Here is a 20,357-nt window from a genome sequence, read left to right as displayed (position 1 = left end):
TACTGGTTACACGCCTTTCCTTCAGCCAACGCTGGCACTTTTCTAAAGCCCGACACTAAGAATTTCAGTCTGCCTGCGACTGGGAGTAGCAGTTTGCGCACCACATAAATGCCCCTGCGGCATTGAGGTCGACGCGTTGGGACACCACGGCCTTTCGTGCCAGAAGAGTGTGGGCCGCTTCTCTAGACACTCTGCTCTCAATGACATTATCCGTCGCTCTCTTGCTACCGTCAATGTGCCAGCGCTACTGGAGTCACGGGGCATCGCAATGGATGATGGCAAGAGACCAGACGGAATGTCATTGATTCCGTGGAAATTAGATCATGTGCTGGTGTGGGACGCCACTTGCGTAGACACACTTGCTCCCTCCCACATTCGCGGAACAGCTAATCAAGCTGGTGCAGCAGCAGAGGCGGCGAAAAAACTAAAAGTGGACAAATACAAAGGTCTTGGCCCTGAATACAACTTTGTTCCATTCGGGGTTGAGACCTTAGGTCCGTGGGGGCCCAGCGTAAAATATATTTTTAAAGAATTGTCTAAACGACTTTTTGATACCACAGGGGACAGAAGAGCTGGCAGTTTCCTCGCACAACGTTTCAGCATAGCTATACAGCGAGGAAATGCTGCCAGCATCTTTGGGTCCATGCCGCGGGGGGTTCCATTAACAATTTTTTCTAGGTTATAGTTTAGTTATTAGTTACTTTTAGTTATAATTTTAACTAATCCAGATATTAAATTATACTAAACTAACTAGTTTAGTATATCATGTATAATGAAATTTGACAATTAAATAATTCATTCCACAGATACCTATATTTTTTATAAATTTATGATTTATTTGAGTTTTTTTTTCATATAGCATGTCACAAAAATAGAAATTAATTAATTAATTATCTTATTAATATATTATAATACTTAAATATTATAAATAGGTACCTAATTAATTAAATTGATTAAAAGATACATTTACTGTGTACAAAATCACGTAAATTGCTAAGGTTGGCGACTAAATTCTCCATTGATCAATGGAAGCGCGTAGGTACCTACCGCCATCTCCGCTAATAACGTAGCACGCGCTACGAGGCGTGCCCGCCGCTTGCGCAGGCGGTCAAGCCGCATAAACTACGTTGCATGACTGGTATATATTTCACATTCACACGGCTATTAGGTGGACAGTTGAACTCGGTTTAACTAGAGTGTGCTAGAGTAGAGGAATGAAGTTAACACGGAAACGTTTTGTTTCTATGAATCAACATCGAGGCTATTATAGTGCAGCTGTTTGATTTGTGCGAGAGAGTTATAGTCGCACATACAATCCGTATCCGTAGGTAGGTATAGTATGTAAAATCAGCAAAAGGGTATGACTACTTTTCGCTGGCGTTCGTTTTGTCATAGTGTGTGTATGTTTTATGTGCTTAGCTTTAAATGGGTTCTACTGAAAAACAGCGTTGCGGCTTGCCGCAACATTATGCTGAGTGGGGCCCAACTTAAATATATCCTGTTCGATGTTTTATTAATTCATACCTACCTAAGTAAATAAATGTGTGACTCTCTTTCTCTCTCTCTCTCTCTCTCTATTAATAATTGAATTTTATTGAAGTACAATTACTGTAAATAGCATATTTTTGGACCGAAAACCATTCGAAAACTTTTGGTACTATGGTACATACAGCGATTTACAAATTACTAAAATCCTTGTTGCTTTCACATTTAAGTAGGTTTGTTGTTTGTTTGTTTGTTTATACAAAAGATTAAATTTACAAAAAAAGTGCTAAGTACAAAGGTGTTGTATGTACATATAATAAACTGCCATCGGTAAAAGGTAAATAAAAAAGGGTTTTTTAACCCCCCTTTTGTGAAGGTACTAAGGACATTAAAGACAATTTTGTGACAGTTACCAAGTTCGGGGTTACTATATTAAAATGCGTATGATTTTATTGATCACCTAACAAATGCATTTTCGGCGACCTAATAAATAATATTTGTACCTGAAATAGTACATCTGTCACCTAAATTGAATCACCAAATAATATTAAAACGGTTACCTAAATATTATTAAAAAATTTAATCGTCAAATAATTATATTGGGTTCCAAAATAATAAACGTGTGACTAAAACTGAATCACCAAACAATATAGAAATGGCTACCTAAAAATTAATTATAATCACTGGAAAATAATATTGATCATCAAATAATTGAAGTGAAATTTGACGATAATGATAAAATACAATTAATGAATTAATAATAATAGTACCTATCTTCTCACAAATTACACCAATTGACCCAGCCCCAAACTAAGCAAAGCTTGTTCTACGGGAAGACATACAATATATATATATACTTAAATACATACCTACAAACATCAAAGTCAAGTACTATCAGCCAAATATGTGGTCTACCACCCTAAAGTTGATAATCGTTTGCGTGTCATAAAACAATAATGCCAATAGACGCGTCTGTCAACTTGAAAGTTCGACGTTAGCGACATATTCATTTGATATGAACTTGTTTAAAAATTGATAGACCACTAATTTGGCTGATGGTACCTACCTACTACAAACATTTGTATTCATCATACAAGTATTAGCAAAAAATGTTCGGTTCTGGCACATCGCCGGCTGCTACCGTGGCACCCTCGCTTCGCTCGCTCGGCTCGCGCACTGAGGGTCGCAGTTCTAACTAACCAGACCTGCCTCAGTAGAATACGAGTAGGTAGAAAGATCGAATTAAGGAACTGATTTATTATTTTGGTGATCGAATTTTGATGATCAAACTATAATTTAGGATACAGGTTTACATTAATCTGATGACTTATACTTAGGGACAGTTTTGATTAATATGATGACTAATATATTTCTTAGGGATAGATATTATAATTGGGGTATCGCAGGTTAGTGACAAATCTAAATTTAAGTGACAGAAAATAAAGTTCCCTATTAAAATTGTTCTTTGTGCCTCGAAAACATAATTTTGTATTCGTAGCGTCACTTTCCCTGACCTTAAATGTCGATTACGATATCTAATGAAATTCACCGAACAAACCTTTTGAACATACGACTGCCCGCCGCAAGGCTGAATCATTCAGGATAACATTGGACTCTAGAAGGTCACAGAAGAAGGGGTTTTAAACATTTTTTGTGAAGTCGTAATAATGATGATAGTGATGATGAATAAAAGAAGTAATAAGATGAAGTCATCATTTTTTAGATTAATACATAATGTGCTTACAAAATACCATAATATTAATACGTAATTTGCTACCATAATATTAATTTGATTTATATTTACTTAAATAATAATAATAAATATATATTACGGGACAATTCACACCAATTGACCTAGTCCTAAAGTAAGCTTAACAAAGATTGTGTTATGGGTACTAAGCAACGGATAAATATAATTATATAGATAGATACATACTTAAATATTATAAACGTTCCGTTTCTTGCAGAATGTTCTTTACCTCTTTAGGTATTTTATAGGAAGACGTTTCTGGTTATAACAAAATAGGAAAAGTTTTTCTCATTGTTTTAAAATTATGATATGAAAAATAGCAAAGTTAATCTCACTAATATTTAATTATAATTGCGAAAGATTGTAAGTCTGTTTGTTTGTTACCTACCATTTCACATCTTAACGGCTGTACCGATTTAGGTGAAATTCAGGATTAATATACCTAGATAAGCGACTAAGAAGAAGCTTTAAGTTAATGATTCTTTCGTGTTCGAAGATCTGTTGATCTGATGCTGAAGCCGGAAGGTAGGCAACGGAACTCTGTTATAAAACAACGTAACTAAGCCGTGTTTGGGCTTAATGGAATCTTTGCGAGTTGTACCTACTTTGGCTACAAATCACTAAAAAGAGAGAAATAAAGTTTTTTTTTATCAAAAAGTAAAATCGACTCAAAAAAATAACAAAAAATGGGACCGACTACAAAAACCTTGAAAATATTTTTCTATGTACCTACCTACTAGCTCGAAGTCGGTGACTCAGCACGAAACTGCAGGAGGGATTGAAACCCATACTCGTAGGTAGTATGTAGGCGAGGTAGACGACTATTCTTCCACTCCTGCTGGCTCGTGCTGAGGCACCGACTTCGAGCTAGTAGGTACCTAGAAAAATATTTTCGAGTTGTTTGTACTCGGTTCCACTTTTTGTTATTTTTTTTAATTTTTTGGAGTTGGTTTTACTTTTACGTTATTTTTTTTAGTATATTTGTTGTCATAGCGGTCACAGTTATACATAATCTGAGAAAATTTCAACTCTCTAACTATCACGGTTCACAAGATACAGCCTAGTGACAGACGGACGGATGGACGGACAGCGAAGTCTTAGTAATAGGGTTCCCGTTTTTACCCTTTGGGTACGGAACCCTAAAAAGCAGTAGAAAAAATGTTATGCAAAGCTAAAGTTTAAAGGCACTTAGGTATTTTCGAGTTTTAAGCAAATGCGACGTTAGTTTTCAAATAAAGCGAAATTACTCACTTCAATATGTGACATTTTGAGATAACGGCAGCCATAAAATTATCGCTACTTATCGTAAAGGAAGATATTGAATTCTAAGCATATATTTAGCGTTATGTAACAAGAAAACGCGTTGCAGGCTCTTGAGGTTTCGCGGCCGCGACTGTTCGCGCCTGGAATCGACAATTCGATTTGAGGAAATAAATCGGAAAATGTAGGCCTCGACCTCTTTGCGCGTTACGAAATAAAAGACTTATGGGCCTTATAGCGACCAACAACTTGTTTAAGGAAAAAACAGATTCACAACATAGTTGCAAAACTACGGGGATGTGGTTCACCACCCATTGATTAATTTTATTTGATGGATAAATGTGATGCCGTCTCCGTCTATTCGAACAGAACAAACAGAGACGGCATCACATTTATCCGTGAAATAAATTTAATGAATGGATAGTGAAACAGCAACTTACTAAAAGATCGTCTAATCATCCCAGTCTACATACATACATCCCGCTGCTGGTACAGTCACCAGCACCAATATCTGACACAACAATGAGTCCAAAAATATCTGATATGACTCTATTTCTAAAGCCGGTAGGCCGTGAATTTTTGCACTCTACGCGGTGGCAGATATTAATGCAGGTGACTGTACAGGCCTTCTCTTACAATTAGGGCCTTGGGCTCTATTTCTATACATTTTTTTTAAATAAAACTTCACTTATAAATAACCTGTGCGCACACAAAAATGTGCGTATTAGTATCGAATCAGTCTTAATTGTTCAACGATACTTTGTGATAATTGATAGAAAACTATAATCTGTACCTACTTCCAGTCGATCAGGGTTACTGGAGTGAGCTCATAATATTACGAATCCATCGAATGTCACGCTGTGATATACTTAGGTGGCTTATTTGGCCATGGAATTCTCGCCTGGCCACTGTTATAGAGGTACGTATGCTGGTAATACTCGTACTAGGTCGGTATAAATAGGAAATAAGGTAGTTCGTTGTCGACTAGGTCATTCAATACGAGTACCAACCTAAACAAGAAGACAATCATCATTCAAACAGCAAACATCAATCAATTACTGGCACTTGAGGTATATCCCATCTTAGGCCTCTAGGTTGGCAACGCATCTGCAATACCCCTGATCAGGAGACCCACTTGCTCGTTTGCTATCCAGTCGAATAAAAAAAAAGCATCATTATAACACTACCTCATAATTTTTGAGGTAAAGAATACTAACTCTAGAAGAATAATGGTCGGTGTACTGCCATTTCGGAAAAATATTTTTCGCCAAATTTCACTTCCCAAAAAACTTATCGCAGTAGTTTACTTTGTCAAATTTTATTACGACAAACGTTTATTAAGCAAACGTTTTCTTTTGGCTAATATTGTATTCCAAAAAAATGTTTGTTCAAAATGAAATTTCGCACAAACCAACCACAGAAACCAAATGCTACCAAAAAAGTAGGTTAGATTAGGTTTGAACTACGTCTTCCACAGAAACGAATTGCTACCAGAAAAGTAGGTTAGGTTAGGTTAAAACTGTGTCTCCCGCAAAAACGAACTGCTACCAGAAAAGTAGGTTAGGTTAGGTTAAAACTGTGTCCCCCGCAAAAACGAACTGCTACCAGAAAAGTAGGTTAGGTTAGGTTAAAACTGCGTTCCCCGCAAAAACGAGCTGCTATCAGAAAAGTAGGTTAGGTTAGAACTGCGCCCCCCACAGAAACGAACTGCTCCCAGAAAAGTAGGTTATTATGTCATGCGATATTTTCGGAATAGTACTTTATGCCAAACGATACATTTTACTAAATAATACTTGGTAATATGAAACATGACTAAGTAATTATTTGTGAAACAATATTTTGCAAAAAAAAAATATTAACTGTAAAATTGCGATAAGTTTTTTAGGCAAATGATTGTTTGTCAAATGATAATTTGAGTAAAATATTTTGGGATGTGATACTTTGGTCATTTGCTGCAAAAAAATAATTCATTTTAATGTGAAGCTCAGATGAGCAGTAAATAAAAACGGAACAACCAGAGGCCGTATTGCCTAACGTTTCTGCCGCTCGCGATCGCAATCAAATGACAGTTTTTGTATGCGAAATCTGTCATTTGATTGCGATCGCGATCATCAGAAACGTTAGGCAATACGGCCTCAGGTTTAACAACAAAGTCTAGATTTATATTTTCTCTACCAGAGACCCTAAGAGGTTTTGCCCAGTTAACTTTAGTTGCTTACATAATAATAATTATGGAGAAGACAATCTGCTATATTTCATTCAGTTATACAACAATATTGTCAGCTGATTATGTAGTACTAGGTTTTACCCTCAGGTTTTACCACACATTCAGTTCTAAATTGAGAAAAAATCTTACAATGTTTATATAATCAGAAGCGGAATTGAATGAGTGGTTGCAGAACTCGAAATTATATACACACGGCTATATAAGTATACTGTTAAATTAATAAGGTGGTAAGATGATCATTTTGATTTCGACAAACGCGCATTTGCTAACAGTACCTTCCTAATTTCACCTTTACAGTAATTTTACTTTATTTGTATGGAACGTGAAAGCAACTAGGTATTTTAAAATAATACAATCATTTTCTTAGCAGCTGTCAATTGAAGTGTCTCACCATTTCCTGTTTTTCCGGATACGTATACTTCCGACATTTTTATTGTAGGCAGGAAAAATTCTGACGTCCAATACGTATGCCATTAAAAGTCTGAACTCGTTACCTACTCGTACTGTCTGTATACTTCCCACTGCTGAGCACTGGCTACCTCTCAGAATGAGAGGGCTTGGACTACAGATAGATACCATGCAAGCCGAGAGCGGATTGGGAACTACCTATTTACATTACAATTGAAATAGTTTGTTTTACTTACGATGACATTTCTTCAAAAAAAGCTCACGAGAAGTTTAAAATAAATAACAAATAAAAGTTAAAAAAATGTGCTGATGAAACCAACTTTACATATAGTATTCATAAGTAGAGAGCTAAGTAAAAATGAATGAAGATTATTTAACTACTTATTGCGAAGAGTGGAAACTTCGAGTATACTCATACTATAGCAAAAATCGTCGATGGAACCATTTGTACAATAAAATATAAAGTAGGAATTTGCTCTACGTAAATCAAGGCCTTACGACAGATGCCCGATATATCTAAAGATTTCCGACATACTGACAGATAATTTGTCAATGACAAATTCCTATTGACTTCGTATCGTTTATCTCATTTGAACTTTAAGAAAAGCCCAAGATCATACCGTCGAATTCAGGCAGTGTGCTCAGTGATATGTGAATTAGACTGGAGACTAATGTAACTAAGCTCTTATTATATTTAAGATATAGTATATTACTTACTTTTTAAACACTTAATCCTGTAGGTATTAAATGTTTATGGACTTTTTTGTGAGCGACCTTAGTTTAAGATCTTACAAGTTTTTCAAGAAACTAGAAGACTGTTTGAGATTTACAATGTTTTAGACTATCGCGGTCATTACTAATTAATGATTGAGATTTGTATTAAATTTACACAAATATGCAGTAAGGTAGCATACGTGACAAGCGCCTAAGACACGGTAAGACTCGTCGGTAGATAATGCTTGTCCAAATATACTAAACATCGTACCATTTCCAGACTTATCAGGATAAGAGCGAACTGGTGGCTGCAGCGAGCATGAGGTAAACGAATTCTTTTTGTCTGTAAATCTCTAATAAATTTAAAACAAAATCTATACTTTTCAAATGGGTTACAAATGTTTATTTTACCTTTATTTTACACGTTTCAAACTAACAGTTCACTTTTTGTAACCAAAATTATTTATCTCGGCAATCTAAGTGCAGCTGCGAATTAAACACTGTTTTCATTGATGCGATTGATTTGAAATTTGCTTCAGATATGTAGTTTAGATGACAAAGCAGTAAAAAAATTGTATTAAAAAAGAAATTTATACAAAAACTTTTAATTTCTTTCTGTGGTTTTAAAAGGCCAGCTTTGAAATAGGTTGGCTGTTAATTTTAATAACTAGGGCAGGAATGCCCTTCAAGAAAGAAGCAAAATCTGCCGTTGACCGTCAAAGATGCCGATTAAATCCGCCTTTGTTCTTTAGTAGAATTTGTATGCATAAGTAGTTTGGAAGCGACGTTTGTGACGTCCAAAGCCGAGTTTAGCCGCGTCTGATGAAGCCCCGCATCAATCCTATTAACACACCATCGCTTAGCTAACTTCGTTGGCAGTAAAAAGGGAGAATTATTTCCTATATTATCCGTGGTGCAAGGGCGAGCGAGTCAAACAAATGAAGTTTGAAAAGAATAACAGATAAAATGGGTCAATCAACGTTTACTGAACGTTGATTTACTCCTGTTCGTAACTCAGGAGAAATCAGTTATACACTTTGTTAGAAAAATGTTTGTAATGTATGTATACTATAAGCAGTCCTCAGTACTAATATACTTTTTGACGAAACTCATAACTAGAGGATTTTTTTTAAATCGTGTAATCCACAGATTGGTTTAGATTAAGCTAGGATAGGCAAGGATTGGGTGAGATAAACTGGATAAGCTAGGATTGGGTGGGATAAGCTAGGATTGGGTGAGAAAAGTTCTCGAGTGGTGACCACGAACCGAAAGACGAAGCGTTGGCTGGCCGCAGTCAACCGGTGGATGCAGGCGACGAGTAGTCGTTCATTCTGACATTCTAAGGGGCAGGACGTATTCTGACTGATGATGATGAATGGTTAGTTAAGATCTGGCATGGAGCGTAAACAGTCGGTAAATTACTAACACAAATGGCACCAGTTGTTGAACTTGGAAAAGAATGTAATCTCGCTAATGATGCGGGTGTCTGTGGGTGGCAATGATCATTAGACAACTTCATTTATATGCGTTTGACCATAATCACGCCTGATGGTAAGCGAAGATAAGTATTGTAGAAAAAGATGGAGCACGCTTGCCTAATAAATGACCATTCCCTTTAAAAACGGTCAGATTGCAGGGATGACGATCAGGGATTTTAGTTTGCATTATGTCATTAAATAGAGTATTGAGTAAAATCTGCGTGAGTACAGCAATTAAATAATTCATTTAACCCTCATACATACAGTGATATTAATGCAAGTATGTGGCGGTAAATTTTTATATCAGCGGTATTTCTCCATTCCTAACTCGTGGATAGGCAGCAGGGCTACTACGAAGCTTGAAACTCGAAGTTCGTGTCGTGCGGTCCCTTTGACACTTATACTATTTAATACGAGAGCGAGAGGGACGGCACGATACGAACTTCGAGTTTCGTGTTTCGTAGTACCCTGCAGATGCGGCCCGATACCTTGGCCCGTACGGTCTCCAGACTTAACGCCCATAGACTCTTATGCCTGAGGATGGGCGTAAGAGTTAGTTTATGTTACGGAGGTGACCACGCGAGAGGTATTAATTGAAAGGATAAACCCAGCTTTTATGACAGTGAAAGCCGAAATATGCGGCTAGCTACCGTAACCTGTTCAAGTAAGAAAGAGATGTCGGGCGTGCATTAGGAACAGGGGATAACAGTTAAAAGAAACAAATGATAACTAGAACACAGTTAAGTATTAAATAAAGTTCAATTCGTCCAAATATTTTTTCAAAAAACCGATTATAAAAATAAAGTTGCTTTACTTGCTGACTCCGAACGATTACCGCCCTAGCGACGGAATACCCCCGTAATTTGACTCAGATTTATTTTTTATCATTGTGTAGCATATCGTTAGAAAGGTCATTAGCTAGAAAAGTAATTTAAAGAAAATTAACTGCTCAATTGCCTTTTGTTTTATAATAATTGAGTATCGAAGTAGGACTTTTTTCACACAATCAGTAATTTTTGGGAATAAAAATCGTTGTACGTCCCTCTTAGACAATGAATTATAATAAAAACTATTATTATTTGAACAAGCATGTATTATCAAGTATTACATACACAAAATAATAATTTTACATACATTAATAAAAAGTTATGAACGTTTAAAGGCGGAATTTCGAGAAATTTGAGAAAAACATTTAAAAAATCATATCTCCTAAACCGTGACCCATAGGGCTCAAGGTCCAAGGGTGAAAAGATAGCAAAAACCCCGACAATATCCCAAAAAAAATTGACGTTACATGACGATGACGTTAGTTATTTAGTTAGTCGTTCTTGTCATTTTAAAGGTTGAGAAATCTTTGTATTAATAAAGATTGTCTTGCGGTATTTTTAACTGACTTATTTAGGTACTCTATAATGCAAGTGTTTGCTGTGCGTAACGGAAGCTTTATCTGAACTAAAACAAACTACTAGCTGACGTATTTTTTCTAGGAAGGTTGTGGTGTGATGCGGCAGATTATTTACAAATAATAAACTATATGATATATAGGGGCAATAATTGTGACGTTGACAAGAGCCTGACGAAGTGGCGACTAACAGACGTAATTTAACTTGAAAACAGAGTGAGTAACTCTTCGGAATATTGAAATAATTAGATTAAAAAGAAAGGCCCGTTTAATTTCCTGAGCTTCGAAGTGAAAGCGATGCAAAAATTGAAAATTTGATTTCAAATTATAGGGGGCACAAATATACTGAATAAAAACGTAATAGGTACTCGTAGTTACAGTTGGTACGGTCAAAGACTTTAATTCAGGAGCCACCATGGAACCATTTCACAGTAAACATCATAGTGACATCGCGTTAATTAACAAGAAGAATCGTAATGACTTTTCCTTTGAAAAAGTTCCATGGTTGCTCATGAATTGAAGTCCTTGACCGTACAACTAGATCAAGCGCCGGGAGAAATGAGATATGGGAGATTTATTTTTATTAGCCTGTAATGTCCCACTGCTGGGCAAAGGCCTCTCCTCTGCATTTCCAACTCGTCCTGTCGGCACTTATGTCTGGCCAGTCGCTGGTAAACGCGTCTAGGTCATCCCGCCATGTCCGTCTTGGCCTGCCGCGGCGCCGATAGCCTTCGTGGGGCATCCACTGTGTGATGACCTATGCTCCTCTTTCTGGGTGCATACGGCAAACGTGGCCAGCCTAGTCCCATTTAAGCCTTGCGGTAGTATTTCGGAGTCGATCCGTCCTTTTAACACCTAAAATGCTGTGCTTCATAGAAAATTAAAATATGACATTATTTTATAGTCATTTTACGATGATTCTTCCCTGGGACGACATGTATTTTTTAATGCATACAAGTATTATCAAGTTTTTCGCATTGCTCTAAAAGTTATTACAAGTGTCACATATCTTGTTCACTTATTTTATTCACCTTTGCTCGCTCTCCGCGCCTATTATTTACCCGGCTACCAATTAAGTTGTAATTTCTTAAGATAATGTAAAAATTTGGTGTTTGCGAGCAATTCCAATCGCGTGCTCGTGATAAATAGGAATCCTACTTTAACATTATACTACGTCTTTGTGCGGGCGCGAATCAATATAAAAATGACTCGTCTCATCTTTTATTGTATAACTGCATATAAAACGGAACAAATCAAAAAGAAAAACATGAAACTCCACTAAACCTTTTAAAATGTTTCAAAATGTAGTTGACGCGCGGTGAGGAAGTCAGTGAGTGACATTGTGTCAGGCATAATATAAAATGTAGTCGATTAAAATTTGCCATTTCACAAAATACGGTAGTAGTTCAACTTCTGGCTACATTCGGTAGGTACGTTCACTAAGCGGAAAACGCCGTCAAGTGAGTAAAAACAGAATGTACCTATATTCATCTCAAATGAGCTCAGTCGGATAAGGTTGCTGTTATCAGTGATATGTTTTTATAAGAGTTATAGCAAACTGTCACCTGTCACACATGATTGATACCCGAGGACGTCGGCATTATGGAAATAACCGCAGGGTTGTTGTCGTGGCCTTGAAAAATAAAGCTAATCTCTTAATTAATCTTGGTATGTTGTTTAATCTTTATTTAGGAAATAAATGAACGAGGAAGCTACTTAAACCGTCTCTTGAACTATAGAAAACCTAGTAAACAAAAAAAACCAAGTGAGACCTGTCTGTCGTTTTTATTTAGGCATCACAGATGTGACATGTACCTAGTCATGCATGCCATAAAAATCAGCCAATCATAGTGGTGGAGTTTTCCATTCGCCGATCTCAATGGCTCATTTTAAGCGTACAAATCGTTTTAATTTTTATCCCGCAATTTTTAGCACATAATAATGTAGTTGGATTAGTTAAACTAAAGCTCCTATTCTTATAGATTTTTATTTCAAAATGAGGTCCACATATTTGACGCCGAACACTGAGCATCGACTAATGTATGGAAAAATCCGGAAAAACAACGGAAAAACAATCACCTTCTTTCAACGATTTGGCTGACTTGAAGTTGCAAACGATAACAGTGCAGTAGGTATGAAAATAGTGCAAGTCACTTAATTTTTTCAAGTTTTATTTTAACCCGTGTGGTGTCGGGTTAGAATAACACCACTCTATTTCTTCCGTGGATGTCGTAAGAGGCGACTGAGGATAGGTTAAAGTATACCGTAGGCGATAGCCTAGCAACCTGTCACTATTGTACCTTTTTTGTCAAACTTAAAACCTAAAATTGCTAAAAGTTGCTCCGAAGCGGTAACGTTTCTTGTGCTCTGCCTACCCCATTTGGGAATACAGGCGTGATGTTTGTGTGTTTGTTTTAATAATATATTAAGGAGAGTTATATGTAACCAATTACCCGTTACAATAAAAAAGTACTTTGACATCAATAAAAGTTAACCAATGTTTACAATCATAAACAAACAGAAAAGTATCCTAACAGTGAAAAAAGAATGCCCAAGGATTATGAAAGAAATACTAGAACATTCTTCTCAGTACAAGAGCTAATATCCTCATAAATGGACACTCTATTTCATAAAAATGCTAAATAAATCAAAACCACCAGTTTAATAATAGATATCATTGTCTTACAAAATTTGAATGCTCGACGTCGACGTGTACGTATTATCTTATACAAATTCAAGGTATAAGCGTCAATAGTGAGATTAATCAACGTTCTGAAAAACGCGAAAATAAAATTAGCATCTTAAAGGCTGAAATAATGATGAATGCGAATTTAATTTGCTTCAATATATCAGTTCGTGCGGTAGTTTCATTCTCGGCGTCTGTGCGGGTCTTCACAAAAGTATTCAAATGAATTGTGGTCGGTGTTCTTTTTGTGTGGCCGTCACGAGGGTACACAGAGGAGTACCGTCGTGCGGCAGCCAGCCTTGTCACGTTCTCATGACACTCTTGTTCTATACTCACTGTACTCATTGTGATACTAACGCTGTTTATTTTCCTGAAACAAACAATACTATAAATTATTAACGTCCACATTAATAGCTATTTGCGAGCCGAGCATTTTGAAACGGGAAAATATATGCACTCTGATATCTTTGATTTCAACAATAGGGAGATGTGTGCGGAAGATTAGGTTTACCAATATTTTGTTGAGCGATTGGCGACATACTTGCTTTGGAACTGAATGTTGTATTTCACGATAAGAAGAAACATTACTACTACCTACAGTATGCAATCGACACGCAAAATCCCTTTTTTTTTGGGTTCCGTACCCAAAGAGTGCCAACGAGACCCTATTACTGAGACTCCGCTGTCTGTCTGTCTGTCCATCCGTCTGTCACAGGGCTCTTTCTCCTAAGCCGTAAAAGTTAGACACTTGAATTTTTTACAGGGTTCCGTAGTCGACAAGGAACCCCTACAGTTTAGTCACGTCTTTTTGTATGTCCGCTTAACTGTCCGCAGCTTAACATAGCTTAACTCAGAAAATCTTTGTACTTCTGCATGTAATTTGGCTATAGATAGACATATAATTACAACATGCCGACAAAACACGGGCGTAGCAGTTAGGGTGTTAAAACCCCTAATTACTTAGATACCTTAAATTGTAACGGTATTGACCATATTTTCTTGTCTTCTTTTGTGTATTGTAAATATTTCCTCGTTGTACCTAAGTACAATACTGATTTTTCATAGTTGTAAACGGTGGTGGAGAAAATTAAAAAATATTATTATATTATTATTAGATGTGTGTATATTTCAGTAGATTTATTTCCATAACAATTTACATTGTGTCGGACAATATATATCTATAAAATAAAATTCTAGCACACAAATTTAAAATACCATAAAATTTGAGCCACATTGAGGCAATTTACAAGCACGCAATATTAAATTAAAAAAAACTGAAAAAAAAACAAAAGTCAACATTAAGAGAAATATTTTTTTTCTTAATAAATAACTACCTACTTGGGAAAACCACTTTTCAATTTCGTTATCAATTTTGCGATACGAGTTAATCAAGCTTTAAATTATTGATTTTATTTGTTACAGTTAAGTGGTACCTCCCAGATTCACAGCTTTATTGTTTACAACGAAGTTTACCTATTTATAGCAAAGTGACTACAGCTACCTACTTCGCTTTAGAGTTTCGTTTATTTTTCTGACATGTTTTAAAGTGCCCAGTTAGCTGAGATAATTTGAGTACCTGTCTTTTTTTACCACTCGTCCCTCATGAATGCTCACCTTCGCCCATCCCTTCGAAATATGAACGAGTATTATCTCTATATTATAGGTGATTAGATTACTTTAGAAAATACAAATATTCATTACTGCACAAATCAGTTTCTACAAAAATTTACTTTACAAGTACTCATAATTTGAAATTAAGAATTCAACTAGGCCAACGCATCGCAACGGCCATTTACCCATCGCTGCATCGAAATACAGTCAGCCTTAGGGTAAAACCGCCAATACTATAGTCCTAGCCTCCTAGGGTATCCATCGAGATGCTCTACGAGTAGGTATAGTAGGTATAAGTGGTTTCATTCCGCTAGTTTCGTGAATGAATAACGTATTATTTTATTTCTCTATCGAGAGACCCTCCAATTACTACTAAGTAGGCGGTGTCGCATATCTCTGTGCGATTGCATGGAAAAGTAATGTACGGTCAAAGTTTTTACGAGATATATATTTCTGTTTCTCATCGAGACGTTGAGATAGATCTCAACTGTTATTTATATGGACTAGACAACATGTATCTCTTATGTGAAATAGATATCCTAATATTGAGGTTCGCAAAAATTGCTAATACTCGTACCAAATATTGAATATTGTAATTGTCAAATGTAATGTTTCTTTTCTTTGTAGATAAAGCACCAGAGTGGGAACCTACGCGTTTGACAAATAACTAATAACAAACACGGAGACGTAAGAACATACCTGATTAAGAAAAATAAGAACTCTTTAATTGAAAATAGTAGGTATTTCTATAATACATCACCGCAAACCTGTTGAGCTTCCATTTGGCGGAGCACATCGGCACACAGCCCTCGAGGCGCGTTGACATTTTATTTTCGTGGCTTAGGTTGTTTATAGCAAATAAACTATTTTAAGACATCCATTATAAAACCAAAATTAGGAGCAAAGAAAGTAATATAATACTTTAAGAAACTAAAAAAATAAGTGGAATATGTTCATCTTTGTATATAGGTATACTTATCTCAATATTTTTCAGTTGTTTATTTATTTTGTACAGTAAAGAGTTTACATACATACATACATGTTTTTATGGTAAACCTGCATCATAACACCCCCAATACCATTTTATATGGTGTTCTGTCAATATCGTTCTTGGTCAAAGTGCACCCTTAGATTATTCTAAAAAGCCCAAACACTTTAGGTTACTTTATTCTCGTTCTGTCTCGGAGTTCCGGTGCCTAGCTTCCGGCTCCATCATCAGATCCGCTCGATGGTACCATTATTACTGTATTGTCATCAGAACTATCTGTAAATGCAAAGTTTCGTGTCAATGCCGCATTGAAATTGGGTGAAAATCACGTTCAAAGATTCTGTCACGTTCAAAGAAGATACATACAATACATAGCTACAGGTGAAACTAATTTAATAAGGTTGTGGGTGAGCAATGCAATTTTTTTAGTTCATTGATATGGACCTCCGCAAAGTAACGCCTGATTCAATAAATTATCTAATTTAAGCGTGTCAAAACAAAGAACATTTACCTATTGTATAAATGCGCTGGTTCAAAATTACATCTATAGTTTTATAAAATACCACTAGATAGTTCATAAATAAGTAATTTTAGCTTGTTTTATTCATATAGTATCTAACTACTTGTGTTATTATGACATGGTTCCTTTCCCTTATTTGCATTCTATTTCTATTAACAAGAAATTTACTTACATAAAAAGAATGCAGTCGAATTAAGAACTCCTAATTTTTTTACGCCGGTTTAAAAGAGTATTGAATTAACTTTGATGTACTGTTTACCTTTTAATAACTATTCTATAAATTGAACTGCAAGATGATGGAGAAATCTTTTTAAGCGAGAAATTGATATTCTCAATCTCAACGAAAGTAAATTTCATAAAACGGTCTTTCGTTTTTTTGTCACATCCATTCTAATTTTACAAGCGTGATCCCAAAATCACACATATAAACCGTTTACCGTAACATTCGGTCTCGCCCAATAAGGGAGCGCGTAGATTCGCATTTGATCGTGTGAAATCGTTCGTGAAGTCAGTGGAAGTAATAAGACGCGGACAAACCGACTGTTTGCTCACTGGTATTGGAAGAAACAATCAGTCGTGAATCGCGCCCTGGGACGCAATAAGCGTAATCCCCGAGGCAAGCTGTGCTAACAAACATAGCTTCCGCAGAAGTGACTTGCTTTAAGTATTTTCGTCAAGAATTTGACTTTAAAGAACCCAGTTTTGGACAAGACGATGAATGATGTCATCAAGTTACATCAAGTTAGTCATTAAGTTAGTTATGTAGAGTATCTCTAAATTAAGCGTATTGATAGCATTTTCCTCTTTGCCTGGCTTACTCACTTTATCTTTAAATTGTGCTGATAACAAAATATTACCTAGCGAAATAAAGCGTGTTCTATCGGAAACAGTTATTTCATATAATAGGTATAATTTCAGTTATGCAGGTAGAGATTTAGCTAGAAGCCACAGAACAGAAGTGCTTTGCGACGCATTAATTACATATCCTTTATGCCACATATACCTTTATAGAATTGAATCAATAAACTTGATATACACATATTTTTACTATATAAATTAGGTATGTATGTACTCGTACTAGTATACATTACAAAATTGTTGTTAGAGAATTTCAAGGCTACGTTGTGAAATAAAATAATTGTGCCGAGCTGCTCGTGATAATGGTGAAGGTTACATCTATCTCGTTTATCAAACTCGAAAAGTACAAGTTGAGTATTTCAACAGCAAAAATAATTTTGACTCAATTATATTTTTATAAACCTATAAAAATAGTCTTGTGTGATAAAATTCTTCAAATCATCTATAGTGTAGGAAATGAAGCAAGTTGTCGTATGGAGACCCATGCATTAATTTCTCAGTCGGTGAAATTTTGCTTGGTTATTGTATAGTATGAGCCGAAACTAACATAATCCAAAAAAAAACAAGTTAGGTATTTATACGTAAAAATACAAATCTGTTAATATATTGAACCGAGTAATTCCTCTGACCAAAATTATTTTACCAAATAAGTAAGTCATTTGTATCAGTATGTGATACTAGAAACAAATCTAAAACTTTTGTCAAACATGGCTTGCAGGGTGGTAGGACCTTGTGCAAGGTCCGCCCGGATTGCTACCACCATCTTGCTCGCTAATCCTGCCGTGAAGCAGCAGTGCTTGCACTGTTGGGTTTCGGCGTGGAGAGTAAGACAGCCGGTGAAATTACTGGCACGTGAGATATCCCATCTTAGGCCTCTAGGTTGGCAACGCGTCTGCAATACCCCTGGTGTTGTAGATGTTTATGGGCGGTGGTGATCTCTTACCATCAGGAGACCCACTTGCTCGTTTGCCATCCAGTCGAATAATAAAAAAAAACATGAGAATATTTTTTTATGTTAATTCCTTTTTTGATGCTCATTTTCATCGGAAAATTGCTCTGTCATTTTTTTCTTCTTATATGATCTTAGAATGTAATTTGGCGTAGTGGGTAAGAAAATCCCAAAAAAATGCATACCCAAATTGATGTATTTTAGAACTAAGTATTAGAAACTGAGAGTAGAAAATTTCTCAGCCTGATTTATTTTGAAATATATACTAAGTAGTCACGTATACACTTAAATCCAAAAAAATCCCGCTTGTACACCCCGCTCCCTACACACTGCTCCCGATATGTTTAGCTTTTAATACGCTTGTTATTTTTTAGCTTACTGAAGTTTACTAAGCCAATTGAGAGAGCAAGATAAATACAACCTTTTCCTACAAAATACGATGACAAAACATTATTCACTACATTCTGTATTGTATTGTCATCATCACCAGACTAACATAATAAGGTATTTGACAAATCCTGATTTTGTCATATCTTAATATTATTATGAAAATATAGATATACAGATAGTTTAGCGAAGAGAAAATTTAAATCGGTTGAAAATTGGATTTATAGTGATTTTTTGAAAAATCTATATACCTGTCTCTTTCTCAAACGCTTTTCTCTATGCAGCAAGTATGGCGGTACTGGCGTGTGTACAATACTACTGGCAGTTTAGACGTCACATACCAGTATGTCTTTCTCTGTCTAATCTTGAATTTCAAACCTTTATAACTTTGTTATTTGTAAAGGTAGCTTAAAAATTGTTTTTCTATTCGATAACAGGCATTGTGTAGTTTTAATTTATAAAACATACTTATACAAAATAGTCAAATACCGTATTTAACGTTAATCTGACCGATGGATCTGAAATGACCACAGTTAAAACTAAATAAAAGCTTATAAAATACTGGAGTTTACCCGCGGCTTCGCACGCGTACCTAAACTATTCGATCTGGTAGTTACAATTGAAATTCCGGGATTTTACAAAATTCCTGTGGGAAATCCCAAAATTTATATCGTATAATCTTTATTGAGGTGTTGTGTTAAGAACAACTATCCCGTGGGAATATTGGAATAAAAGTAGACTATGTGTTTTTTCAGACATCCAGCTACATACCAAATTTTATGACTAAGCCCAGCGAAATCTGGCGCGCGGCAATGAATGGGTAAAGAGCTTTACAGACTGCAATGCAGGATAATGAATAGTTTTTTTTTCTTTGAATGGCAACACTGACATAGATAATAGATCTCTCGTTTTTGGCTCGAAATTCGAACTTGTGATTTTATTTTGCTTAATATACAAAATGTACACACCCAATATCATATTTTCTCAAGTTTTTCGCGACATCCAAGGTCAAAGAATCGAATTGCTTTAAAATTCCAGAGAAATAATGCGTTGTTTGGGAGAAACGTGTCAAAATGGTGTTGTAGAGCGCCATCCTGCTCTGTCTCGTTTTTGTTGTCCCATTCTGGCGGTTCACTTTTATATTATAGATAGGTATGTCATGTTAGAAAGAAAGGGAGGAAATTGCTTTAAAAGATTACGCGATTGTTCAAAATACACTTCGATTATAATTGAAATACCAAAGCTGGTTTTGCCAAAAAGTTAACGTTTTCCTGTCACAAGTAATCGTACACAAATTAACTGCTTTTGTCGAAAAGCTGCGAATAACAACCATTTAGAATTAATCCCCTGTTCCAGGACATTTTGAAAGGCGAAAACGTGTAAGTAACAGAATGCTAAGCTTATTTACACAACAAGATTACTGCGTACGAGATGGCGAACGTACGAGACATCAATCTTTCCAAGACCAAATTTAAGTATCGAGTTTAAGTAGGTATGCTACTTACCAAAACCCCATGGTTAGTCTATAAAAATAGAATCAGAACATATTAATTACTTTTAAAATCATAAATAAAGGGTAAGTAAAAACCTACTTTTCGATCAAAAATTACGCTTCCTTGCCTATGCTTCCTTGG

The 20,357-nt window shown here is 35.8% G+C and overlaps 1 protein-coding gene across 1 annotated transcript in view; it reads right to left on the bottom strand.

Moving 5' to 3' along the window:
• Positions 1-13,488: 13,488 nt before the first annotated feature.
• LOC141427161 (uncharacterized) overlaps positions 13,489-20,357 on the bottom strand; it is a 93,702-nt gene continuing 86,833 nt past the window's right edge. The window contains exon 2 of the mRNA XM_074086396.1: positions 13,489-13,780. Within this exon, the coding sequence (XP_073942497.1) occupies positions 13,489-13,780 (292 nt within the window). The remainder of the gene's footprint in view (positions 13,781-20,357) is intronic.

The sequence above is a fragment of the Choristoneura fumiferana genome, chromosome 4 (assembly GCF_025370935.1).
Source record: "Choristoneura fumiferana chromosome 4, NRCan_CFum_1, whole genome shotgun sequence".
NCBI lineage: Eukaryota > Metazoa > Arthropoda > Insecta > Lepidoptera > Tortricidae > Choristoneura > Choristoneura fumiferana.
Note: the sequence above shows the minus strand (reverse complement) of the source record. Positions and strands in the feature narration are given on the sequence as shown.